The sequence below is a fragment of the Rhamphochromis sp. 'chilingali' genome (assembly GCF_963969265.1).
Source record: "Rhamphochromis sp. 'chilingali' genome assembly, chromosome: 10".
NCBI classification, from domain to species: Eukaryota; Metazoa; Chordata; class Actinopteri; order Cichliformes; family Cichlidae; genus Rhamphochromis; species Rhamphochromis sp. 'chilingali'.
In genome coordinates, this window is record NC_137937.1 from 17,084,575 (window position 1) to 17,112,498 (window position 27,924).

Consider the following 27,924-nt stretch of genomic DNA (forward strand, 5'->3'; position numbering starts at 1 on the left):
TGTGTATCACTGACTGATGTGAGACATGAATTAGGTAATGCGCATGTGTTCTTTGCTTTTAGTACAAAGTTTGTATTTCAGTGCTTGTTTTATGAGCAAGTCATGATAAGAATGGGACCTAAACTATACACAAGCCTCCTCTAACGCATTCAGTTTCCCTTTGACTGTTTATTTTTTGAGCCTTTAGAATTGGAGCTCTGTTGAAAAGTTACGCTAAAATAACGGTGTTGTACACGATTTTCATAACACTGGGAAACTTATTTTTCTTATTGTCAGGTTGTTGGCATAAGACACCTGGATTGCCCCCTGAAATATCAAAAGCCTTCTTTCTGTTCCACTTGTAAATATTATATATATTTCAGTCAGCATTAATAGTATTTGTTTGTGCGGCTGTGAGGTGGCTGAGGGCACGCGGTAGATTGTCAAACACAAATCACTTTGCTGTTGTGGTGATTACATATTTGAGGGTTAACTTCTGTGTTGATTTAAAGAGAAGCTAACTCTTGTCTATAAACAATACCCAGTTAGATTGTTTCCACTATTATAAGATATTTATTAATATTGAATCAAGCTTAGCGATAGCTGTAGGAATTGTTGCCACTGGTCTACTTTAAAGCTTTAATTTCACCGTACTAGAGCTTGCTTTCCCTGTTTTACTTTTAGTTTCCTGGCTGATTTAAGTGGTTGTGAGAATTTAATAACTCTTCCTTATCCCTCTATTGCATACTCACCAGCAATCTTTCATTATCAGTCCTTTTATCAGGGGGAAAAAGTCTCTACTGAGCATGTTTAAATCTTTTTTTCTCCTACTGATCTCTTTCCCAGTCATTTTATATTGAGAATCTATTAAGTCCCAATATGATATACTTCCCTATATAAAAAAGGCATCACACTGCAAAGTTAAACTCATAGACGATATAAAAGATGGATGTGATGTCACCCACTGGTTTCTGAATTCCCGTTCTGAAGCCTGCAGATTAGCGTTTCCGCTGTCGCCATCTTGGTTCCTAAAAAAAACGGATGTGACAAGGAGGGACGAGTGCATACTGATTGGCTAATGACTTGTGATCAACAAGCTGTTACACAATAATCGTGCAGTTTCATACTACAGATAATCCTCCATTTGGAAACATAGTGCGATCAAGATTTACAGTATATAATTTTACAAAACATATTTTATTCTGTATGAGCCAAAATGAACAACAGAGCCCATAAACTCAGCAGGAAAGCCTTCGCAGTTTTTCCATGAACTACTTTTGGACCAGAAGAATATGATATGTTTAGTGACTATGTGGTCATTTAGTCACTACAGCTTCCATCGCAGCTCAGGTTGCTTCGTGTGTTTTTGATTAAAAGTGGAACGTTCAGTAGGATGGTGGTATAATGAACATCATGGTTGGCTCGTGGCAAAAAAATTCTGGTTAATATTACAGCACAAAATCTCTGCCTTAACTTGAGTAGGTGATAATTGAAAGAACTGAGAGATAATGTGAAGTACTGTCAAAAACCCTTGAGCCACCCCTCATTTCTTAATGTTTTGCTTCCAGGGATCCAGATTTTCTTGTAACTATGAAAGGTGACCTTGAGCAGTATTTCTCCAGGCTTTCTGAAGGTCTTTTACAGTTTTTTTTTCTGAAATATTTAGATATTGGCTTTTCTTGCTTGTCTACATGTAATGGACAACTTAGCAAAGAACAAATTTTAGGCTCAAGTAATTTGTTCCCAGTCATCCTAGTTACAAAGCATCTAACTGGGAACAGCTTAATTATTTAACATCACAATGTTTCAAAATACACTGTCAATGCAGTAAAAGCATAGCTGGATAGAAAAGCACACAGTGAAACACTATCAGTCATGGATTGGTCTCCCCAGAGTCTGGACCTCAACATTACTGAAGTAGCGTGGGGTCGTCTTGACAAAGAATGGAGCAAATTTGATTGAGAAAGCTAGATCTCCACAAAGTTCAGCTTCCGAGTTACTTTGCTAACTGCATGTTGATCATGGAAGGCTATGTTTCAGTTGTTTCCACACTCATCTAAAAGCATTCTGAATCAAAGCAGGGTATACAGAGAATATGCTACCTGTTATTTCATTTTAAATTGTTCGTGCTCGATTATAGAGTCAAAAAAAGAGCAAAAATAGAAATACATTTATTAATAGATCAATTTAATAAATATCCACCGTGCTTCTTACTGATTTTTCCCGCCATCTGCACGTTTGATAAGAATCCAATCCTGACTCAGTGTTTACCTCTTTACACCCCCACCCCAATCCCTCCTTTTCCTCCCTCTCCCCTCGCTCCTTACACCCCCTTCTTCAACCCCAACCCACTCTAAAAGTAAAACTGCTGATTGCTTTAAAAGACCATACAGACATGTTGGCAGCCATTATCTATGGTTAGAGAGGACTAAGTAGAGAGCCAGGCTTTTTATCCCTACGACTCTGCTCCCTCGTACCCTCCCCCCCTGCTGGTTTGTGTATGTCAGAGCTGCGTAATTTGGCCCAACGTATGGCCCAGCGTGCCACAGTTAATGAGGGGCTGTTTGAGAGTTAAATGCACATGAATAATCATTGGGGAGCTGGAGAAAGATTTGAATATCAGCACATGCAGAGTGGGTTGGGGGACTGAGTGATCAGAGAAAGACAGCATATAGACATATGTAACAGGCCAGATATCAGTATTAAAGGCCTAGTAAGGGTGTTTTGTGCAACCACCCCAGCACATACATGTTTCTTCATGCTTGTAAAATTTCTCTAATAAATATATGAATACATGCCTCAAGTAATTATTAACGTTCAAGTTCAGTAAACAGAACTAAATTGCCAATGCTGTTTATGCTTAACAAGGGAAGGTATTCATGTGCTTTTCCTCTGAGGATGAGCACTTGGGTTTAAAATGGACTTTGAGGGAAAAATCTGTTCATCAGTGATGCCCTTGGATATTAGAATATATATATATATATATATATATATATATATATATATATATATATATATATATAGCTATTTGTAGCAATACATGTTAAAATCAGCTTTAGGTTTAGTTGTATTCCAATTGCAACAAGCTGCATTAAATAGAACTAAAGAATCTAAAGATTCAGGGGCTGTGTGTTGAATCCAGATATTATCCAAGCGCTGATTTAACACACTAATTAGACCATAGTGCAAGGGTGTTTAAACACGCATGGAACCCTGTGCTCCAACAAAGACCCACTCTGTCCAGCACCAGCTATCAGGGAGAAGGAGTGTAATGGTAGAAGTCAAAACAGGGCCATTCATTTGCTCTTGTTGAGCTAAGTGCATTCTTGGCTCACAGTCGGGGGGCATCACACCAGACTGTGCGGCTAAAGCCAGAGAGCCCATTTGCAGAGGCAAATGTCACCATGTCACACCGCCCTGCATCTCTGCATCTTTCTCTCTCTGGCTGGTACCCTGCCGTGCCCTTCAGCTGTAACTCTTTCACTGTATGTTTACATCTGTTTCTGATTTCTCCAGTTCCAGCCCCGTGTCTCACTCTGAGCCCCTTCATCATGTCCATCTTTCTGTCTTTCAAATCAGATACTACTTACACAGAAGCTTTCTTTTTCCACATTGCATCCACTCGAACAGAGCTCCAAATGTTTACAGCTTAGCTTGTTTTGTCTATGTCTTTCCATTTTTCTTCCCATGCCACAGTACTTTTTTTGCCAGTCATCATTCAGCCTGAGCTGAACTCTTGAAGTGGGTAGCTTGTTCATAATGTTGCACTCTCTGTCACCCTCAGTGTATTCATCCATTTTGTCTCCTTTGTTTACCTCCCGCCTCCCCCAACGGTGTCACCTATATTGGGCATTCCTGGTGTGTTCAGAAGGCAGAAACTGAAGCTTAACTGAAGACAAAGATGGAGCGTGATCTCCTTTATCATTTCCATTCTCCCATTCCTTTTCTCCTCCCTCACACACTCTTGTGCCATAGAGACTGTTTCATCTTTTTGGTGTCAGTCTGCACTGCAACCAGAGCGTGCCACATGGTTTGTACGTTGCCACTCTCTCAGAACCAAACAGTGGTGCATGTGCTCTCAGCCCAGCAAAATGTATAAGGTAGTAACCGCATGTGTGGAGCTGCCAAGATAATGAATAGGCGACGCAGCTCATGCATGCTAATGTTATGTTGTAAGCAGTTTTGTTGACAAGTGCTAATACTTCTTTCATACTATCATCAAAAGCAGCTAATACAACAGCCATTACTCCACAACACCCCATGCAAGACATGATGGATTGTGACCTTAATATAGGTTAGCTGAGTTTTGAAAGTTAAACAACCTGCAATAAATCACAGAATTATTACAATGCGCTTTAATTGGTTAAGGACTGTTTATTTCCTAAAGAGGTAGGAAAAATTGGGTTTCTGCACTTTTTAATTTGCAAAGTGCATTTTCATTACAAATGGCAGTTTAATATTACCCTCCTTTGTCATGCAAAATATGCAACACACTGGCAATCTATTAATTGGACAAAAAATGCGGTGCCAGCGTAAATCCTCCTCCTCTCTCACTCTGTCTCTTTGTCTCTCTCCACTCTCTCTCTCTCCACACCTCTTTGGTGGTAAGAGGTGGTAACATCGATCAGAAATGAGAGACTAGGGAGACCAAGTTTAAACGGCCTCTCCACACTCCATGCCAGTCCTTATCTGCTGATGAAAATACAACAGCTAAACAGAGTAAAAATACACACAAAATAAAGCTGACAGACCATTGTCTGCTCTATGTCAGCAGCTTATTAAGAGATAGTAAATACAAGGGACACGCTGGTAATTATGCCTGCCCCCTGTTGGTTTTGGATTTCAGTTCTTCCTTTTAGAAGTGCATATGATTCATAAAGTCAAGGATGAAGCTGCTGCAGCTTCTCTTTTTTTTACATTCAAAAACAAAGCATAAAACACTAATTCAGTGTAGTGTAGGGTGGTTATTATGATATTATATACAATCTATAATACCTCATTGCTAAATTATTATGTACAATTAATTCATTATTTTTCTTAGCTTAATTTGTTAATGTTCTTTTTTAGTCTCTCACATGAATGTGAGCAAGATTGTGTTCACTGATGAAAAATTTAAATGAAGAAGTCAAACGTCACCATCTAAAACATGACTGGTTACATTTTGCTGTCATTATGAATTAAAGGGCAAATGCATCTTTATATACAGTTACGAGAAATCTTCCCATGTAAACATAAGATTTTGCTTTTCTGATGGCTTTTTTCCAGAACAAACACATGCGCACACATAGTCTCATAATCTCGTACATACAGGGGTAACCCCATCTAAAAGTCAGATATATAGTACCTATTTCTACAGTAATGGCTGGTTTTCTGGGCAGAAAAATTGAAGCCAATACTGAAAGGCCAAAAAAATCAGATGCCTCAAATGGCACTTGAAGCTGTGTCCAAAAGCAATGCATTCCCAGTAGACTGTCTATAGCTAATTTCCCCAATCATGACTTCTGTATTGGGATTTTAATTACTTACCTCATTTACAGGAAGGTGACAAGCAGGTTGGTAGCTGTCTGCTAAGCATTACCTTAGCTAATTTGAGTCATTTTACTAGACTACTTGTGATGGAGGTGCACTTTGAAGCATATGTGTGACAAATAATATGGCCATCTTCTCTCCAGTTTTTATTGATAAAATTCTAATGTTTTAAGTATTACTTATCAGTAATTAACAGGCATCTGTGTCTGTTCAGACAATAATACAGATCATGGATGCTAACCTAGCTTGCTAGTATTAGCTGATAAGCTAACTCTCTACCCTGTCAGCCACATAAGACGAAACCCTCAATGATAAAACAACAGTCACCTCAATTTGTATTGTAAAGGCCCTACAATAATAGAGAGAAAACCCTAGCAATTAGATGACCCCGTGTGAGCAAGCGCTTGGCAATAGTGGAAAGGAAAAACTCCCTTTTAACAGGAAGAAACATCTGGCAGAACCAGGCTTAGGGAAGGGCAGCCATATGCCCCTACCAGTTGGAGGTGAAGGGAGGGAGACAGGATAAAAGACACACAAACTTGTAAATCATATCTGAGGTACAGTAAAAGAAGATAGAAAACAAATAAATATAAATAATGAACATGACAAAGTAATGATTGTTAAGTTAATGGAATACGTTTCTTTTTAGTCTAGTGTAATCTTTAGTACTTTCTTTGTATGCATGTGTTACATGCATATCATTTTAATATCTTTGGCCTCACCAATCACAATTTAAACAATCAATGGTGGGTTTTAAATCAGATTTTTTTTCTCTTTATTGGAATGAAAATCACACATGGGAAAACAAAGTGAATCTTAAAAACTGAGACTAGAGTGCAGTACGACTCCCTGATGGCAGCATTACGACATGTTGCCAGCTGGCTATGACAGGGTGCCACCCAGACATGTCACAGTGCTGTCCTGTGTCTCTAACCCCAGCCAAGACACACACGCAACACTTAACACAAGACACACACACACACACACACACACACACGCACTATATCCCCTCGAGGCCATCACTCACCCGTCATTCTTTGATGCCTTGTAGACCAATCAGGCACTGTCTCATGAGACGCAGTGTCACACATTTAAGGATGCATGACAAAGTGCTCCTTGATTTCCCAGTGGCCACAGTCTGCAGCCTGCTCACGGTTCTGAACACGCACGAACATGCGCGCACAACCGCAGTGTGCTCGCACACCGCAACATGCTTTCATATGTGATAGAGGATATATGTCAAAGGGCATTACGTCAGCAGTAGGTGGCATGCTTGGAGTTTGGACTCGAAGGCAGTGTCCTGAATCCATTCAAAGCTGTTAAAGATGGAGGGAGACAAGCAGACTTGTCAATACGTGAAGCCAGATGACAGGATGCTTGTCATTTAAATACTGATTTAAATCAAGTTACCTAAGAAAGTAATTTCTTATGCAAACTTCTGGGCCAGTTGGAAACTGAAGTGCTTTTCTCATGTGCTGTACATCCTAGCTTTAATGTAGCAAACAAAGATATTCGATCATAGAGAAAATAATGCAGCTTTATGCCTGTATAAGGCCATATGCTCTCATCCAGCTGTTTTGGATTGGACCCCAATTCATCTGGCAGCAGGGGAACAGCCACAGGCCACCAGCACAACCATGTAATGTAGTGAAGCCTTCTTTTATTTTGGCATTTGAAATAAGGAAAAACTCTGTCGTTGACCTGTGTTCTCTCCCCTTCTCCTTTGTGTTTTTCTCTGTCTTCCTCTTACTTTAGTCTCCTGTGTATATTGCATTGAGCCAGACTAAATGATGGGGCCTGTGAGGTATCGCTGAATGGTTTCCCTATTAGAATATAGACAGAGAAAGAAATTAGTAATAGCAGTAGTCTGTTTGAGCTGTGTGGGTCTCAAAGTTCTCTCCGCATGACCCATAAAAAACAGTGATTTTGTTCAGGGAAAAAAGCATTTTGGACCCATTACTCAAGCCATTGTGGTTGTGCACTCATATGAAACAAGACATAGAGGGTGGGGGTAAAGGCACGGAAAGGTATAGCACCAAAGCTCAATTGCAAACATAGCTTTTATGCTGGATGAAAGCCGAACTTCAATTGGTGAGAGCTTTCAGGGCTCTGCGTATGGGTTGCATTGAAGGAAGGCATACAGTAATGTTACAAAGCCATTTGTGCCACACTTTTGCACAATTACAGCCTTTTCTCTAAAAATGTGTTGTTTATAATAGGTGACCGTGGCAACAATTGCATCGGAGTAGCTTTGAAGCTGGGAGCACTGTAGAGAGTCAAGGCACAATGTGACGCACGCGACAGCGAAGAAGAGCTTAATCCTTATAAACCCAAAAGCGAATCAACATTTAACCTGCACTGTGTCGTGTTCATGAAAATACTAAATAATGCATGTTAATGGCTTTTGTTTTTCAGTCGTGAAATGTGTATGTGCATGTGTGTTTGAGGGAGGCTATCACATGGTCTGGCCATTTTAAAACGAGCGTAAAGCGCAGATAAGCAAAGCCCTCTATTAATCACAACCAATTACCGTGTTCTTACGCTGACGGGGGCCACAATAGTCTGACGTTTTGACGTTATCTGCTGTCAATTTACCCCTCTTTTTGGGGCAGCTCTATAAAATAAGAATTGTTTGTAAGGACATAAATCACTTTATCAAACTGTATGTTTTGGGATTGGTTTGGAAAACCAGGTGTATTTTGGTATCCTTTTTAATCAAAAATACACACATCCACGATTTTCCTTTTTGAGTTTGATGGATTAGCTTTTCTGCCGAATTCCATGGATGACATCCTGGAGTAGAAATCCAGGTGTGCGGATCCTTTTATATGGGTCCCCCCCCCCTATTTTCTCTGGAATCTGGTGGTGACTCGGTGGGTAATATCCCATGAAAATGGTGTGTATAAGAAAGAAGGAGAGAGGGAGAGGAGAGGGAACAGGGGTGTATGATTGTTTTTAAACAACAGTGGTTCAAATAGGGCTTTGCTGGTATTTGGGATATTGCATAAACTGAATATTTGTCTCCTCAACTTTATGTTGCTTTTTTCAGAAGGTTTTGATAGTTATTTCTGTACAATAGCTATTGTAACCCCTTTTATTATATTTAATAGACTACTCTTAGTCACCTAGTAGCTAAAATAAAATATTCTGCCACTCTTAACATGATGACTTCTGCTACCAATTTGCCAGGGAGGTGAAAAGTTCAAGTGGCATCGATTGGCCTAAAGCCACGGGGCCATATGTCCACCAAGTATTTGTAGGTCTCCAACTGGCTGTTATATATGTCTAATGATGACCTTAATGAAGGCACATACGGACAGCAATAAAATTGTTTTAAATACTAAAAGTGCTTTTAGAATTTTGACCTTTTTAAGTTGAAATGGTTGACAGCATCTTCCTCCAAATACAGGATTCATCACCTCCTGGCTATCCATCCTTCAGTCACCTCATCTTTCTCTCTCTGCTTTGATTTCTTTTTACCATCTCATCCTCTCTTTAATGGGTTTCCATCCACAGGTGCAGTGCTCAGGTGCACTGCAGACAAAGCCGAAGGGAGAGTGAGCGGAAATGCTATGACTACATCTATTTATCTGCTGTCTGTGGGCATTCAGCAAACTCTGTGCTTTTTTTTTTCTTACATGCAAGGCATGACCACTGAAAGTGAAAGTACCTGCAGCCGTGTTCCGCCTGACCTCAGGTGTGATGGCCTGTCAGGAAGCGGCATGGAACACCTGGATAGGAGCCCCAGGCAGCCAAAACTACTATCTCTCCCATGTCTTACTGCTGTCTGAATCAGCTATTTGTTGTTTTGTCTTTTCACTCTGGATTAGAGCCAGCAGAGAACACACGAATGGTTTGAACTCGTCTCTTTGTGTGGCACCTCCTGCATTCTGGGACTGACTTACAACTCGCTTGTGTCCTCCAGTACATTATCAGTAGATATATTTGAAAGCGCGCACATACATATACATCATAAATATGTAGGAATCTCTGCTGACTTAACTTCTGTTTCTAACACAGCTGCCCACAAATATACCTTTTCATACTCTTTACACCTAGAGAAGATCACTATCCTGAGGATTTATAGATAGCAATAGACATTTCTTGCATTGCCCTGGATGAGATGTCAGAATTGATGGCATGCAGACTTTTATTACCTGGTATGGTGTATGTAATTAGTTTAAATATATGGGGTTGGACACGCATGGTAAAGGCTACATTTCTCACCCCGGCTGGATTTATTGGCCACACTCCGCTCTCTAAGGTCTCCTCTAATGCACTCATTTGCATGGGGGCATATGTAGCTGATGGGTGGGTTACTGTTACATCAACTGCTAAGCACAATGACTTGGGCCAGCTCATGAATAGCTTGGTTCAGTGGCTGGCAGCGGCCTGGCTCACCAACTGCCTATTAGCTATGATATGAAAGCTGCCTGGCAAGTGTGAGATTGATACTTGACACTTCGAACAAAGCTCATTGTCATTGTAATTACTATATGTTGAGTCTTAATTTCATGGTCGTCCATATTGCCAGCATGATAGGGCTGTCTGTTACTTACATCTTCAGTAACAGCTGTCTATTCAGCTAGTGTATCCATCCGCCTTTCATATGTTCAACAGTCTCAGAAACAACGACTTCATAATGACTATAATCACTTCAGATGTAATTATAATGCATTGCCATTTGTTCAATTAAACAGTATTTTTTTTTTTTGAAGAAACATACCACTTTTTTTCCTCCTCCAGATGTCCAATCAAGTGTAAATCACAGATAAACTAATACCAGGGGACTATATGTGTTATGACCCGTTCACTGAATAGTCTTTAAAAGGAATCACTTTATACCAGTTACTCTGTCATTTGCTGGAGGGTCCATCCCATCTGTCTGTTAAGGACAAGCTGATAATGAAGTGCACTTGATGAAGTAAGTTGATAACGAGAGTGAGGCGGCCAGCAGTAATGACAGTGTAGAAGTTGAGACAGTGGCAGTAGCCTGCAGTGTTGGATGTTACTGTTCAGACTTTACTGACCTTCACAGATTCCAGTTTCCCATCCGACGCCCATAATCAGATTGAATTACTGAGGAGGTGTGCGTGCTTGTGCATTTTGTGTAAGTGCGTGTGCTTGCAAATATGGCAGGATGATCTCATTCACCAAGGTCTCCCCCTTCCTCCTTTAGGGGGGAACAAAAATAATCTTGCAAAGAGGGCTGTTCACTTTCACATGCATTCACGCACGCATACCCGCCTCCGACTCCGAGGCCAGGCAATTGGCTTGGAGCAGCCGAACCATGTTACTCTGCACACACGGAAACACATAAAACCTCACACTCCCATTTACTTGAACCTGGCTACTTGCCTGTGCATCGGGACAAATGCTGTAAAGCCTCCACTGGGATGTGGGATGAATAGCAAAGCTATTTGTCTAGTATCTACTCATCCTCTCTCTCTCTCTCTCTCTCTCTCTCTCTCGCTCTCTCTCTCTCTCCCCCTTTCTCTCTTTCCATCTGCCTGTCTTTTTTCTTTCTCTTTTAAACACGTGCAGTTTGTTCTTCCCCTCGTAATCTTTTTTTTTTTCACCTACCATCGTCATACCCAACTACTACATGCTCACCAACCGCCTGTTCCACCCTTCTTCCACCCCCTCCAGGCTAGGACACACCATAGAAGGGTCTGCTGAAGACAGGGCCCATTGACAGGCTAGAGTGGCAGTAACTTATTGTCTATTGATGGAGTGTGACAAATCATGTGGGAACGCAGGGGTGCATGGCAGTGAGAGCCGGGGTGTTGAGTACGTGAGCGTGCCTGCATGTGTACTTCATTTCAGATGTGTGTGTGTACCCGCATGTGCTTAGGCGTTTTTGTGTCTATGGCTCCGTGTGTGTTTGTGCGTAACGTCTTAGTGTGGGGCAGGCGGGCATAGCCGGGACCCTTCACAGCTCATTTAGCCCAAATGGGGCCACCTGGGTGGTGAGGGAGCTCAGCAGGGCGGCCCTGGCTTCTGGAGCCCCGCTGACAGCCCCCAAATATAGGGGCTTCGTCGGCCTATTAATCAACACAGCCACTCTGACAAATCACCACAACTGTGACCTAATGAGAGGGGAGACTGGAATGAGGAAAAGTAAAGAGGTTGAGACATGATGGAGGAGGTGGAGGGGGCACCACCAGGAATACATGCACAAAGGTAGAGAGGCTCTGAGCATGGAGGCTAAAATGTGACAGAGAAAGTGGAGAGTTAATGAAAAGGAAATGAAAGAAGGAGTAGGTTGATATTACGACTCTATGCACAGGCCATGGGGTAAGTTATGAGGTAATAAGGGTAGAATACTAACACAGTTGTCATCCGTGGCTGATCTTCAGCTTCAGCTCTCCAGCCATACCCACAAGAAACCAGCTGATTCGTTATGAAAGCCCAAATCATGCACTTCAAAATGTAGCAGAGTGGATTAGCAAGCACCCCCTCAGCTCCACCAATTCTCTGTCGCTGGAAAACAAATTAGGCCTCGAATGCTTCCTAGACACTTTTTTCCTTTGCAGATGCTTCAGAGCAAATTAGAGGTGAGAAGAAGACGTTTGATTTTGAAAGCAAACAACATTGATGTATGTCTTCTTCTCCGGTTCCCACCCTGAGGTGAGCTAGCATCTAATCTCTCCACTACCAATCTCAGGTCCAAATCACATTAGCCGGGATCAGAGGTGAAACTGGAGCTTTTCAACAGCAGCCTGTTCTCACTAATGAACCCCCATGGCCATCCACTGCATATTACAGCCACACTGAGTGAGGGGGAGAAAGTTTTGCAATAATCATTATGTAATTGCACAATGCCTCGGTTTCCATTGCCCTGACATTTCGAAAGCTCGATAGCAATATCTTTATGCTTTTCTGTAGGGAATATGTTTGAAATGGCTGAAGTGTATATGATTGATGGTTTTCTGAGGCTAAACAATCTACTTATTGTAATTATATAGTGCAGTGTCTGTCTGTAGTTTATACTATACAATATTACTTTATTTGCAATGAATTTTTGTGCCGTGGTCCCAGAATGACTCGGCTGACATTGGTTGCATTGCTTCAAGTGACCCAGCAGTTAAATCACTCAATGGAGGAAATAGAAAGAGAGAAACACCGCTCACCTACAGGCAACACCAACATCACTGTGCACACACACACACACACACACACACACACACACACACACACACACACACACACACACACACACACACACACACACACACACACACACACACACACACACACACACACCATACTTCTTCTTCCTTTCTCTCACATTGTAGAAAATCCATGTCAAACCTACATTAAGGACTAAGCTTAACCTTTTTCCTTTTTTTCTGTTCATTAATATGCTGCCTGACACTGAACACTTAAGTGAATATTCAAAAGCAGCACCCTCTTATTGACTTGTATCTGTCTGTTGTGCTGTCCAGCTATGGGATCTATGTGATATACTAAGCCTCAACCTGTCTGATCCATTGACTGGCCCAGGATGGAAGGGCTGTAGAAAGAATGCACAACTGCATGCTCCTCCCATCCATTACCTAGGTTTGTTGTGTTACTGCTACTACTGTTAAGTCTGTAGAACAGATAGAGCCATCTTGTTAGGTATGGACATACCATTTGCTCTCAGTTCACCTCTTTTAAGGTGTTATAAATTGTGTGTAAATACTTTTTTTCTGCTAGAGGTGACTAGATAAGGAACTTTTCCAATTGATAAGGTCCATTAGTTGTGTATTGTATGTGTTTTTTTCTTTTCTAAAGAAATAACAAGATTAGATGCCACTTAAGTGTGTCGCTTAATTATAGATGTTTAAATTTAATTGTATAGAAACCAATGTATGCAGTTTATAACAGCATTTCTAGTCTGTGCTAGCTTGCACGGGCTGTTTCTAGGTGGATCTAAACACATTAAATGCCACAATGAAAAACTGGAGATTTGCTTTCTGCTTTTAAATCAGTAATAGCTGGAGCTTGTACTTGTTTTCATAACTGGCGGATGGTGTTTCAGATGTTTCCTTTGTTTGCTTTTTTAAATTACTGCTTTATTTGTTATACTTAGTTGAAAGATAAATATGCTTATGAATCAAAATCCACTGATTATAAGGATTACATCTGTTTTCTGATCGAGAGTGCTGCTGGACAATCACTGTACCACCACCCTCAGCAGCTGCAGCTATGTAATGCACAATGCTCATTGAATGCAAATGTATGAATGTATGGTGAAATGTGTACTCTCGCACTAACTTCTTAACTTTATTTACTGCCTGTCTGGTATTTTTACTTGTCTCTTGTTTGACTCTATATTAATATTGCCCTAAATAACATTATCTAATGTTAGCTAATGTTATCTTTGATCAAAACATTCATAACAAAAACAAGTATAACTGCAAGTAGCAATTTGGGGTCCAAGCAGTTAATTCACCATAATAACTCGCTGGGATCATGTTTGCACTGATAGGAAACACATAGTTTTTGGTTATTACTTCGAATGTAAGTGGTTAATAATATATTGGTCAACCTTAGAAAGTGCTGCTGAGTCCGTATGCTGTTGCCAGAAAAACAGGAAGTTGCAATATGATTTCCCTTGCTAACCAGGTCTTTAAAAAGATAAAATTGATAAAAATCCAACATGGCAGTTGTGTGAATTATACAGTCAGTGGGCCGACATGAAAAGCTTGCATTGGAAAAGCCCATGTTACCAGACATGAGAATTATTTGTTTAAGACAAACAAATCATCAGCCAAGACACCTTTTATACTCTCTAGCTGTCAAAGACGCAACATTTTGTTCCAAATGAAGTCATAGTACTAACTTGGCTTGTGAACCCATTGACAAATATAAGTAAAATGCACAGTAAACAAATAAAAAATTGTGCATGTTGCTGAAAATTACTACAAATTGGCTTGAAAGGTTCTGACCCACTGCCCTAATAGCCTTAATCTAACAAAGAGCCTCATATAAGAATATTTCAGAAATAGGTAAATCCTTTTTTTTTTTTTTCAAAAGTAGCATACAACAAATGATTCTCAGGGTCAGTTGTGTTCACAATCAGTTTTATTTTGAAAGGGAAATCTGGACATTCACTGGACAGTTATCTTTTATCAATTGGGCTCAATTGGACCTTGCATAGACTTTGTTATAAGGGGCTGGCAAGGTTCAAGGTCTGATCTGACTGATTCAAACATTTTCATCCACAGGGCTCAGTGCTGCAGAGCGCATGTGAATACGGCTTAAATTGTGGGGAACATTGCTGGAGACAGAACTTTTATCTGCATTTATGACAAAAGAGAAACAGCAGCTGATGTTGTTAACATATGGTGTTATTGAAGGCCACTTTCATAAAGTAACATGCATATCAGTGCCTTTCCACCTCCCTTTATGACACTTACTGTGGCACTGATGTGCTTAGTGTTTTTTTTTTAGTGCACATTAGATCTTTAAATAACATTGGACTGTGTAATACGTGTCAATAACATAAACTTCTAAATATGATACAGGAAAAGGGTTTTTTAAAAAGTACTAATCAACATGTCATGCTTGTGTTCTACCTTTTTTGTTGGATGTGTGCCTTCAACCAGATCATGAGCGATGATGTTACCCTGCTCTTTTCATAGAATTTGACAATGTTTGTATTTTGTTTGTAAGAAAAGCAACACTGCCAGAGGGCTGTGTGTATGTATGCTCTCCTGAGCTGACAATAGACCTTTACAGCATCAAATCCCTACAAGGTGAGGAACAACTTAAAAACGTCTTTATCTCTTTCACACTGCTGTTGGCAGCAAGAAAGAGAAAGAAAAAACCGAGAGAGGGAGCATTATAATTTTATTATAAGGATAGACGGGGTAAAATAGAGCACATGCGATAAGGATCTGGAGATTAGGATGGAACCGAACAATAAATTATGCAAAGTGTTTGAAAAACATACAGCTGTAATTAAGTGGCATTTGATTTTAAATGAGGTGACAGCGAGGATTTATTTATCTCTTTAACCCCCTAAAACTGCCATTAGCATGGTGGAAAATGAACTGTTTGAAATGGTAAGAGAACAAGGCCCTGATCTGATAGACAATGGCAGAGCACCCCCAGCCAAAGACTAATACGTACACACACACACACACACACACACACACACACACACACACACACACACACACACACACACACACACACACACACACACACACACACACACCATAGGAAAGTGAGATCAGTGTTTGCCTGGACTAATCGGTTCATTGCAGGCCCAGTGAAACCACAGGAGTCCATATCTAATAATGTCATTATGAATGCAGCCTGGATACCTGTATTTACAGTATGGCCTTTAGTGAGAATTTACACCTACACCTAATTTCCCCACACTTAAAAGCAAAGGTATCATATTTGCTGACACAAGGACGTGGGATGATTTATTTTGTGCTTTTTCAGTTGTTTCTCAGAATAACCTGTTCCCTGGTAAAAAATTCACTAAATCTTACACTTAGACTGTTTATACAGTCAAAAAAAGGAAAGTACACTTTTACTACTTAAAATTAAGATTAAAATTAAGAGTGTAAGTAGCAGATAAGTGTTGGTGCACTTGATTAATTGATCATCAATAAGTGTGACCACTTCTATAAAAGCAGAGGTTTTGGCAGTTTGCAGGTATGTGCTAACACAATGGCATATTCTTCCCAGGAATGGATGTCCCAGGAAATTTCCCAGTAAAGGTCAGACCTTGTAGTGCCCAGAGAAATTGCAAAAAAAACCAAACCCCAAGCACTACTTATCAGACATACATCTAAGGTCATGACAGTGCACATAGAAAAAAAAAAACTGAACAAGTGTGGCAAGTTTGGAAGCCTCTTCTCTCTAAAAAGAACATGGCAGCACAGTTTAGCTTTGCAAAGGTGCATCTAAACAAACCAAAAGACTTCTGGGACAACATGCTTTGGACAGACGAGACCAGAGTGGAGATGTTTGATGGAGAATATCAGCACAAATACCTCATATCAACTGTCATGCGAGGTGACGGAGGGGTGATGAGTTTGTTTGCAGCCAAAGAACCTGGGCATCTTATAAGCACAGGGCTGACCATGAACTCCTCTGTATATTAGCATATTTCAGAATCAGTGTGATTCAGCTTGGCTGAAACTTGGTTGTGCAACAGCAACAATGAACCCAAGAAAGAGCACCAGAAAATCTACAACAGAATGGGTATAAAAAAAAAAGCTGCAATGGTCCAGTTAAAGTCCAGACCTAAACCGGATTGAAAGGTAGCAGAAGCTTAAGAGTGTTGCGCATAAATGGATGCCTCCAAACTTGAATGAACTGAAGCAACATTGTAAACAGAACCGGGCCAAAATTCCTCCACAACAGTGTGAGAGACTGATAAAGTCATACAAAAAACAACTACTGCATAGAGTCCTGTGAAAAGGTTCTTTTTCACATTAAGCAGAGGGTGGCTCCTGCTGTTTCAAAAAGAAGCTCAATTATGGAAGTCTACATTATCTATGATCTCAGTGGTTTCACTAGTTTATGTCTTACTGATTTTATAAATGATCGTCCCTATTTAATCAAAAGACGATAAACCTATTTTTAAAGTCTACTTTAGGGTGTTACAATATGAGTATGCGATGACTTCTGGTCTCTGGTCACATCCACCCTTCACTCATCTTGTCTAGTTTCAAAACACAAAGACATTTTTATTTAACCTTCATTTATACAGGTAGTCCCATTGAGACGCAATGACTCCATGAAATATTGATCTCTCTATATAGAAATGATATATCATTGCATGAAAAAAAATAAATGTGAAGTAACACTGACGGGTTTTGGTGTTCTTCAGTACATTTTTAAAAGGCTCAGTTAGAGGCTCGACTATGAATAGGTAACATTTTTAGGTACCTTTGTTATATTGTATCTCCTTTATTATCCTTGAAGTTGTACTTGATTCTAATGTGCTTCCAGAAACTTTTGTTTTATTCCAGTGTTTCTTCCTTTTGTGTGACTCGGTGTCTCACCATTAAATCACTTATACTAACAACTCAACAGCCATGACACAGTCTTTCAACAGTAGAATATGCTGAAATGTGCAATTCACATATGGCTGTAAAAATTATGTATGTATGTATGTATGTATTGCTGGGTTTGAACAGAAGTTTTGCCACATCAGTGTTTGAGAACGAGGCCTTTATATGTAAGCAAGCTGCAGTTTCACAACCCTCAACGCTCCTTTGTAGATTTTGCAGTTCATATATGCAAAAGTGACAGCGTATTGAATAAGTAATATAGTGTTTCCTGGTAACACACTGGGGTGAAAAAGCAACAGACAACATTTTCTTTTCTTTCCTCTGTAGACTGTTCAGTGGGGGCTTCAGTGTGACTGAATGCTTGATTTCTGTGTTTGTGCCTGCGTGTGAAGAGGGTAAAAACTACTGACTTTTTATCTGAATCATCTTCTGTTCATTAATTTATGGGTCATATTTTATGCATTTGGTGATGAGGTTTAACGGAGCAGACCCAAATCCAGACTCGTGACACTGAAGCAGATTGCGTGCTTTGATAATTACTCTTGAACGGAATCAAAGAGTGTGCAGATTTTGTTGTGACAGAGAAGTTTGGACTGGAGCACCAAAGGTTCAAGTGGACTGTAGAGAAAGACTGATGGTGCCAGTAAGAGTGGCGTGTTTGTTGTGGTGGGCTGCATGGCAAGGCAGAGAATGGAGGACATTGTGATTCTTTGTATGCAACAGGTGCACTAAGACTGAAACGAATGAACTTGTTACATGATTTTCCAGGGGAATAGACACTGAATGTAACTATTAAGAACTTTAAAAGACAATAATCATGGAAAGCAGCTAAGAGGAGTCTGGAGCTGACATCTGCACAGGCATGTGCTAGAACTTTTGCATGGTGTTTTACCATTATCGTAATCCACATTTTCTTTTTGGATTTCTTTTTGACTGTTGTTGTTGTCACATTAGTTAAGTGTGCATTGATTTGTGTGTGCTGTGTGTTATCAAATGCCTATCTTTGTCTATCATCCTTCTACTTGTCATTTTTTTTAATCTCCCTGATCATGTTTACATCATGTCTCGCTTTGCCTCATTAAAGCAGACACATTTTTGATCCAAGAGACACATTGACACCATGGAGCTGTTAACAGGTACCTGCATATCTGTCACGCTGAATGGATGCCTCACTGACCTACCATATGACTTTGTCTCCCTTTGTTTCGGCAGTGACATGCAAGAGGATAGGATGTGGCCATGAGGTGTATGAGGCAGATATGCATAGGCTGTCTTTAATCCATTTACTCACAACTCTTAACAATGTGAAATTACGATAAAGTAAAAAGGGAGCGCTGTATTTGGAGTCAGTTTTCAGTTCATCGTTGAAATAATACCCCATGTGGTGGGAAGTTTGTGAAGCTGTGTCAGAAAGTCAGACACATGACATCGGCGAAAGGAGCCCAGGTGGTTGGCTTCCCTAATGAAGGGCCTTGCTGTAATGATTTACTGTGGCAAGTATGAGAGGTCACACACACACACACACACACACACACACACACACACACACACACACACACACACACACACACACACACACACACACACACACAAAGGCATATACACATGCTCACACTTCTCAGTGTTACAACTTCCTCTGGGGTGCTGTTTAAGTGAAAGGTGCCAGCCTGCTCAGCCAAGCTCCTAACAAGAGCCAAACAGTTGGGAGACTAAGGAGGAAGAAAAGGAGTTAGAGGCAAGGTACTGTTAAAAAAAAGGAAAAGGTGTGGGTCAGAATGGAAGATAAGAGGAGCAAAGAGCTGTCAACCTTCTGGGACACATGCAGAGCTCAGTGTCTGTGTGAAGCAGTCAGCTAGTGGTTGCACTGACCAGCAGACACTTGTGTAGACTTGGCTGGTGCTTGCTTATTTGCTGTTGTCCTTGCTGTATATAATAATGCATTTGCAAGGAGCAAGAATTCTAACTTGGACATCACTCCGCAGAGCACAAACAAGGTCCCTCACCTTTTGTCTCCTGGAGCAAAATAGATCTTACCCACAGAGGCACAGTGAGCCTGTTTGAGGAAGGTACCAAACTGTACATTTAGACTAGCACTCACAGTCACAGTGTGGTGGACAAGCAGCCTAATGATGTCTGAAATACCAGAACAACTGCTATGATATGCTGTGATAATTGCTACCCTCCTGTCCGCAGTACAAATAACTGTGGAATCGGTAGGCAAACACATTAATATGGAAATGTCTACATTAATTTGGAGCATGGTCTAAATTATTCAGTAATTAAGCCACTGCAAATTTACTCAAACTTTCCCCTGGATAACTGGAGAGAACAGAGCTTGAAACTGCCATGCAGTGGGGATTTGAAATATGTGGTCACATGATGTATAGTCTTATTTCTCCAAATAATAAAGTGCTGTCTTGCAGGAACACAAAATAGGCCATTAAACACACACGCGGTGATGTATACACAACCCAAACCATAAGAATTATTTTACTAAACAAATATCGTTGGTCATTACTATACATTGTTCTTATAGCAAATACAGACGCCTCTGCCGCCACAATAATCGCCACCAGCACTGCACGTTTGAACTAAGTAACTTTCCTGTAATAGACACTTTTTTTAACAACTCAGCAGCACGCAAAAGCAGTTTAAAAAACATTTTCTTAATCATTGAACTGATATTGGGGAAATATGGAGGCCGCTCTGTTCAATCTGTTCGTTGAGTGTGAAACTGGAGCAGTTAGTTCAGTCTAACACAAACACCGAACACAGTAGGCAGTAGCTACCCTGAGTTTGTGCAAAGATAACAAAATCTGCCTGGAAGCAGCTCGAAAACTCATTAATAATCATTTCATATCTAATTTGTTTAACACAGAACTTAGATTTAAAAATAGAAAATTGTTGGGAAGATTTGTGTGGCTCGTCCCCCGAGGGCGAGTGAGATTCACCCCGAGTTCTTTCGGGCTCTGGAAGTTTTAAGGCTGATCTGGTTGATACGGCTTTGCTTTTTACAAATGGTCCTGTTACCTTCATCAACTTCAAGCTCACTTTAGGTTTCCAGGTGAATCTGAAGAGGTGGGGATGAGAATTAGCACCTCCCAATCTTAGGCTGTGGTTCTCAACAAAGTTTGATTGCCAACTCTAGGTTGGGGAATAGTGGCTTCCTCAAGTGGCAGAGTTCAAGTAACTTGTAGATACAAGTGAAAGATATGAGCTCTGGAAAGCTGTTTGGGTTGAACTCTAGAGATAGGGTCGCCCAGGTCATTTTGGAGAGGTATTATGTCTCTTGACTGTGTAAAAACACATCAAGGTCTCAGCAGAAGAAGTGGAGGAGATGGTTAGTGAAGGAGATCTGCGCAACCATGGATGGATGGATGCATGTATGCAAGCAGAACTCGTCAGAAAATATCATAAAATAAAAGTACTTGATCTCTTCTGCTCTATATTTAGAAACTTCAATTTGAGAAAAATACTTTTTTATGCTGATCTTATTTGTGTTTTGATTTGGAGCTGTAGACGATCGTGTGTTTGAAATGTCATATATGTGTGTTCCTGTATGTGTGTATCCATGCCCTTGAGTCTGGGTGTGTGTCTGTGCTTGTCATCTTGTGTGTGGATGAGGGCCTTCACAGATTTGCCCAAAGCCCTGTTGTCTGTGACCATCAAATGCAAGGTGTGTAGAGGGTGAAAGACACGGTTTGACATGCCGTGACTGTGTTTGAACTACATGTTCATATAGTCATACACGTATAAACACACACATTTAAAAATGTAAAAAAGTCTAAACATTAAAAAAAAGAAAGTTATTCAAATTTGAGTCATTCTCTCTTTTACTTTTAAATGTCTGAACTCAAAATTGTCCTCACAAGGCTAGAAAGTACACTAACTAAATTAAGTTGAGTTTTGAGTTAGATGAGATTTACAGGCCATCTTCCAAAGTATTATAATGTAAAGACTGTTTATATTTTTGGTCTGTATTATGTAGAGCGTCTGAAAAGTGCAGTCTGCTATTTCGTGTTTACTTGGAAATGGATTCGTTTTGATATTTTTATTCTTTGGTATTTTTGTCCTTGTTGCATTAGTGAGCATCTTGTAGCTTTTGAATGGACATCACTTTGTATTGAGATGGATCTCAGGTAGGGTCTAATACTGAGTGGCATCACCGCACCATGCGGACATACTGTAGATCTGACACTAAGTTGATCTGACAATAGAATGGATCAGTGTAGTGGCTAGTAAGTCAGATGGTAGAGCATAATCCTTTCTGTCAAGTCTCTGTCTCGTCAATATTCAAATGCCGCCAGCTGTCCAATGGCTGTCAGTTACAATCTCCCTCTGGCTTATGGCCTAGCTAAGGCACATATCTAAATTGAATTGGATGTTTGCTTCTCAATGGAAATCGAGTCAAAGAAACGACCCCCCTGGCCTGTATTGTGAACTTGCCAGTTACACCCGCTGATCTAGTTTTCTTATGTACAACGTCCATTACCAACTACTAACATGTCTTTGTTGTTATACCTCTATGGCCTTGCTCTTAGTTTCCATACAGTGGCTGTTTGTCTTCTCTCAGGTTGTGTGTCCAGGAACAGTTTCATTGAATGTGATCTAAGGGAATAAAACACTCTAACACTTCTTGTCACCCCTTAGAAGTACTTTGTGTTCTCTTCCATAATGATGTGTTCCCATCCACTCTACTTCCCAAACACTGTCTTTGGAGCTACAAAAATGAAACCAGGTTCAAGAGAATAACATGAGATGACATGGACTTTACTTGGCTGCACTGGATCCAAATAAGTCGCACACTCTGTTGTATACATCCTTATGTGCTGTACATTTCATCCACTGACCTCACCTCTACCCCTAACCTTTGAAAACCTCGCCTTAAGTTCTGACATCAACAAGAAGTAGCAACTTAAATTTCGAAATCCTGTTCTGGTCAGGTAGATAGAAAGGTTCATCCATCTTTGCTGACTTCAGCTTACACTTGGCAGACGATTCACTCGCAGCTGCCTGGGAGCTTGATTTTTAGTTCTTTCTCAGGTTTTGAAACATCATTATTTCTAATTTTTCAAGAGACATTAGGTGAAGCTGAATCTTTTGTTGTGACTGCCAGAGTGTAGCTCATAACCTGACTACAAAGATCCAAAGAGAAGATATAACAGGTCAGCAGGATATTACAAGGATGGTACAAGTTTTCTGAAATGTTATGTTTACATATGCAAATCAGGTATTATCTATCTAACTTTGCACTCTGTCTGTTTTTTTAGAATAGAAATTAGAATATTAGATGAAAGTAGATTCAAAAGTCTTTTTCTGTTTTGTGGCTACATTAAAGGTTTTTACAGAGAGGATTTTGGATGTCTGTTTTTATCACTCCAGCATGCCAACAGCCAAAAAAAAGTCATTTTTTGCCATGTTTTTCACAATTAAACAATTCTATTAATGAGGCTTTGAATAATGTAGGAATAAACCCCTCAGAATACAGAAATAAATAAAAATAAAGAAACTGATATTTGTAAATTCTACTGGTTGTAGGGATTTGGGGTTCAGACGATGAGAGATTATAAAAAAAAAAAAGTATTTTTTTGACAAATAAAATTCACAAGTAACTAAAACAACAAACTAGATATTAGCATTAAAATGTGTAAGTTGGTTACTTACATTAAGAAATTTTTTTGGTATTGCAAATTTTCATATTTGTTATGCTTAAATGTACAAATTGGTTCTCGTCTCGATAAAGATGCTCTAATTTCTATAAATTTATAAAATAATTACCTAAATGAGTCCTAAATTCTGCATAGTTTCTTTCCACCAGTCTGCACGAAACCAAAATCTCAACATTAACCAAGGCTTCAAAACAGAACGAAAAAATAAAAGTGGTGTTTGCCTCTGATTTCTTCCCTAAAATGAATGCAGAGTTCACAAGAATAAAAATAAAAGAGGGAGAGAAATGAAGGACATTAACCATAGCCTCTCTCCCCATGTCTTTGTGTCTCTCTCTTGTTCAGTGCCTCTCTTCCTACTTCTGACACATGTCGCCCTGGCATGCATGGAAAGGCCTGACCTTTGGAAAGTTTAGCACTTTAAATATTTAGGCTTGGGTTATGATGGATCCTCCAGGCCCTGCAGCAATGTGCAAAGCCTCTGATTAGGGCTGCTGTCAGAGTCATTTAGCTGAGTGTCTGGCTCTCGGTGGCGCTCTCTGTTTGACAGGCAAGCCTTTTAAACAAACAGAGGTCCCAGTGGCAAAGCAGACAGGGCACCCTGTGCAGCACAAACACCCAACGCTCTGAGAGAAACCACTCAGCCCGCTGACAGCTGCAAAAGAAACCACTGCCCACTGTCTGTTGTGATCTTTAAGGCACGCTGTCTTTTTGCTCACTCACTTTCTTTCAAATAGTCTGTACTTGTAGCCCTGCCTCTATTATCCTGTTGCTGATCATTTCTTCTTCCTTGCTTTTTTCCCCTCCGCTCTTTCCTCCACAGCAATATTTTTTTCCTGACAGTTTACATCTGTTTTTTGTTATCCGCTCTAGAAGGCAGAGCCTTGCTGGAGTCGAACATCAAAGTTTCATCTGCGTTGTGTTTTGAGTAAGATTTATTAAGTTGATCGCCTGATGATCTCTGGGAAAGGCTTATGCTCTTAATTTGTTGAACATCACTACTCATTATCAGCTGAAATTTAGAATAGATGCTTTCTGTCTTGTGCCTGCATCATCCCATGATTAGGACAGCTTACATCGATGTTCACATTGAAATATATCTGAGCCAGCCTTTTCATCTCACTCTGAGACAATCTCCCGTGGCATCAATCCTGTAAATATATGAGTCTTAATATGTGTGTCCTATTCTGTATTCAGAGGAAGAGCTAAGTCAGCAGCTCCAGTATTAATACATGAGAAATGAGCAGAGCCCATAAGAATTAAAGGGTAAGACTCCCCTTATTAAGATGTAAATTCCGGGGGAAAACTTGCCGAAATGAGGATACAGAGAAGTTACTGTCAACTTTAGCCTACTTATGCATTTCTAAGAGGAATTGTTGTGTTGTAGTTGAAATTAGATACACACAGCAAAGCACCTTGTGCGTTTTTTTTTCACTCATTTTCAGCACAAGATCAACCCGCCTCAACTAATATCCAACCAATACTTTATGGAACAATTTACACTTTTGGCAACATTATCTAGTGACAGTTTACATGGCAACTAACACGGTAATGCCGTGCGTGTGTGTTTATGTGCATGCGGGTGTACGTGTGTTTTTCTTTCTTTTTTTTATACCTCTCTCTACCTCTGCTTCTCTCTCATTTCAAATTTGCACTTAACACCTTGCTGGGGAAAGGCTTCTCATTCATCAACAGTGTTTGTCCCAGTGACAAGCAGGGCGCCTCCTGCATATCAATATCAGCTAAGACAATGCTGAGCCTGTAACCTTCAGCTAAATGTCATTCTGCTTAATCCTATTTGAAAATTAAACATTGAAAAACCTTTAGCGTACCTTCCTGTCTTCCTTCCTCCCTCGCTCCCTCCTTTATTGGCTGCCATTCCTCCAGCTTTCCGTTTCCCCCCTCTCACTCCCGTGCTGCTTTTGTTTTGCACACTATGTGACATTTGCATTGTTTTGTTTGTGCGTTTGTATCTTATGAACGTTATTCGGTGGAGCTGATTTTAATTTGATGTCAGCGAAAAAAGAAAAAAAAATGCAGGGATAACTTACCCATTTGTTCTGTTTTCATATACGTTCCACTAGCCCTGCGAAGGCTGCAAAGAGAGATTGAGGGAAAAATTACATGGGAACAGAGGAATCCGTGACCAAAGTTGTACATGGAGGGACTACGCCGCTGTTGAGCGGAAATGTTTCTGCCAAAGCATATTTGCATAAACAGATCGTCTCCTTACAGACGGTAAATATTACGCTGACAGCGGCTGCAGCGTCTGAATTGTCCAGTCTGTACAACACAGTCTGAAGCTTCATCATAGTGCACCCAGAGACTCATCTTTTGCTATCTATGTAATGAACATAGTATGTTTTACCCCCTCTTCTTCTTCACACGCATGCGCAGAGCACAGCTTTATATAGCATATGATATAGTTCACGTTTGATGATATCGTGAGAAATCGAAAAGACGGGAAGGATGAAAGGAGACTCTGAGATTGCAATGAAAATGCAATCATTTGCAGTTAGACAGATATTCTTGTTTGGATGGAGTGTGATGCGGCAGCTCAAAGGCAGCCCTTCAGCCAGCTCTCCATATGGATTTGATTGACCACAGTCACTCGTCAAGGGATTCAATTGAAATACTGCGAGTGAATTACAAAGTGACTGCCCTTGATGTCTTCATATTGAAGCGCTCCACTCTGTAGCTTGAAGAATTATAAAAATGCGATGAGGAGACATACTGTATAAGCAATAAAACAAAATCGAGAATAAACATGATACATCAAATAATCTCTCCCGCTAAAAATTAGTCACCCAAACAAGGAAGGTTTGGCAGATGTAATGCTAGCGCTTAGCCACAGTAAGAATCCAACTGACAGAAAGGGAATATATATGTATACTTGAGTATTTCTTACAGTGTCCTCTGAGTTTTCATTCTCTTTGTGTGGATACCCAAGAGTGTATGTTTACACGAGTGCAAAAGTGTATGTCTAACAGCGTGTCACAGTAGCAGAAAGTGCCGTGATACAGACCCACACAGCATGAAAAAAGAATGAGAAGAAGGCTCCCATGTGAGAAGCTAAAGCATGAAAGTGTGGTTTGTAGATCCTCGGTGGTGTGCAGCATGCACGCGAAATCAGCCGATTTGCAGCCATTGTCCAGACTTGCATAAAAATAAACAATTCAACAAACACTTGTTGAAAAGATGCTGAAGATGACTTTGTCAGATGTCTACACAAAGGTTGTTTTGCTTGAAATATACAAAAGGCACACTTTTATATCTAAATTTAGTTCAAGGGTGAAACTTTTAACACCACTGGAAACTCCATAGACGACCAACAGATTTGAAGCCATCAGACCTCATTCAGCAAAGTGAAACGATTCTCATGGAAAGCAATATTTGCATGCAGATATATGTAAATCATGTAAACATTTTTACAAATATAAGAAGAAAAAATCTAAACTTTAGCATTTCAAGCAAGCTTAACATCAGCTTAACATTTGTATCTCTAAATTGCTCAGTAGGTAAACCTAAATCGATCAATTGTTTATATTGGGTTGAATTCAAGCCTTTGTTACAGCCCCAAAACACCTCTCATTTTTCAATTCAGACTCAAAAGGGTGTTTAGTTTTGTTTTTTAAAGGCCATCATCAGTCAGCCAGGTTGAGCTCAGAAAACAGTGTTCATGGTCCTCGGAGAGCACATTCAGCAGGTTTTAATGTTTGTTTGTTTTAACTTTGACAAGTATTAAAATGGCTGATGTTGTGCGCTTTGGTGCTCTTCAGGTGGGAGATGCAGGAGGGTGCACAGCTGGAAGATGGAGAGAAAGCGATGGTGGAGGAACTTGAGAAAGCTTTTTTGGGTTGCTGCTGCACCCCAGGACCACAGAACCCCCCTGAAGCTGATGAGACACCCGGAAAGCAGGCCCAGGGGAAAACACAACCATCTGCATCTGATGAAGGTTCTACCCCGTAACAGCCCACGCCGATGGATTTTTATTATTGTTTTTTTTTTTTTTTTTTTTATCACGTTGTAAAATATTTTTCTTGTAATATGCACTTGGAGCTCTCAAGGTATTACAGTGTGTATATATGTGGGGATGTGTGTTTGCACATTTGTAGGTGTAATTGGGTTTGCACATGTACTGAATTCTGCAAATTTGCATATGTGTGTGCATGAGAAAATGAGAGAGAGAGAGGGCAAGAAACAAAAAAGTGTGTGAGAGATGGTGCCTCCCTCTTTATACACATACCTCAGACAAACTCTCTGTGCTTTTCTGTGCTGCATCAGATGCATTTCATCTTTTTAGAGCACGCCGACAGAAATCAGTTCTGGGGAAATGGAGAGCCTGGATTTGTTTGCCTGGGACAAGATGGGACTGTGTGATCATTGTAGGTAGTTGAAGTTTTTTTTTTCCTTCCTTTTTTTTGAGACAGTGAGTGTAAAGACACTGATGTCAGCATACTTTCTCCTGGTTCCTGAAAGAAAACATCAATTTATTATGGTTGGGAAGCGAGATGAAGTATGTTTTGATAACAATGTGTCCTCCAAATCTGTCTGTCTATGAAATATCTGTCAGTATTTTCCCCATAAACTGTGTAACACAATTGTTCACTGTTTTTTTCCCATATATGTCCATATTTTGTTACTTATGAGATGGAGACTGATTTTTTTAGAATTAAAAATGAAAACAAAGGCATAATCCTACCTCACCTGTGAATATTCTCCTT

The 27,924-nt window shown here is 40.2% G+C and overlaps 1 protein-coding gene across 7 annotated transcripts in view; it reads left to right on the forward strand.

The window, feature by feature from the left end:
- Nucleotides 1-27,924, forward strand: part of kiaa0825 (KIAA0825 ortholog) — a 119,916-nt gene extending 91,992 nt beyond the window's left edge. For all 7 annotated transcript variants that reach the window (XM_080893436.1, XM_080893435.1, XM_080893440.1 and 4 more), the window contains one exon: nucleotides 26,980-27,924. In XM_080893436.1, coding sequence (XP_080749562.1) covers nucleotides 26,980-27,169 — 190 coding nt within the window. In that variant the 3' untranslated portion in view covers nucleotides 27,170-27,924. The remainder of the gene's footprint in view (nucleotides 1-26,979) is intronic.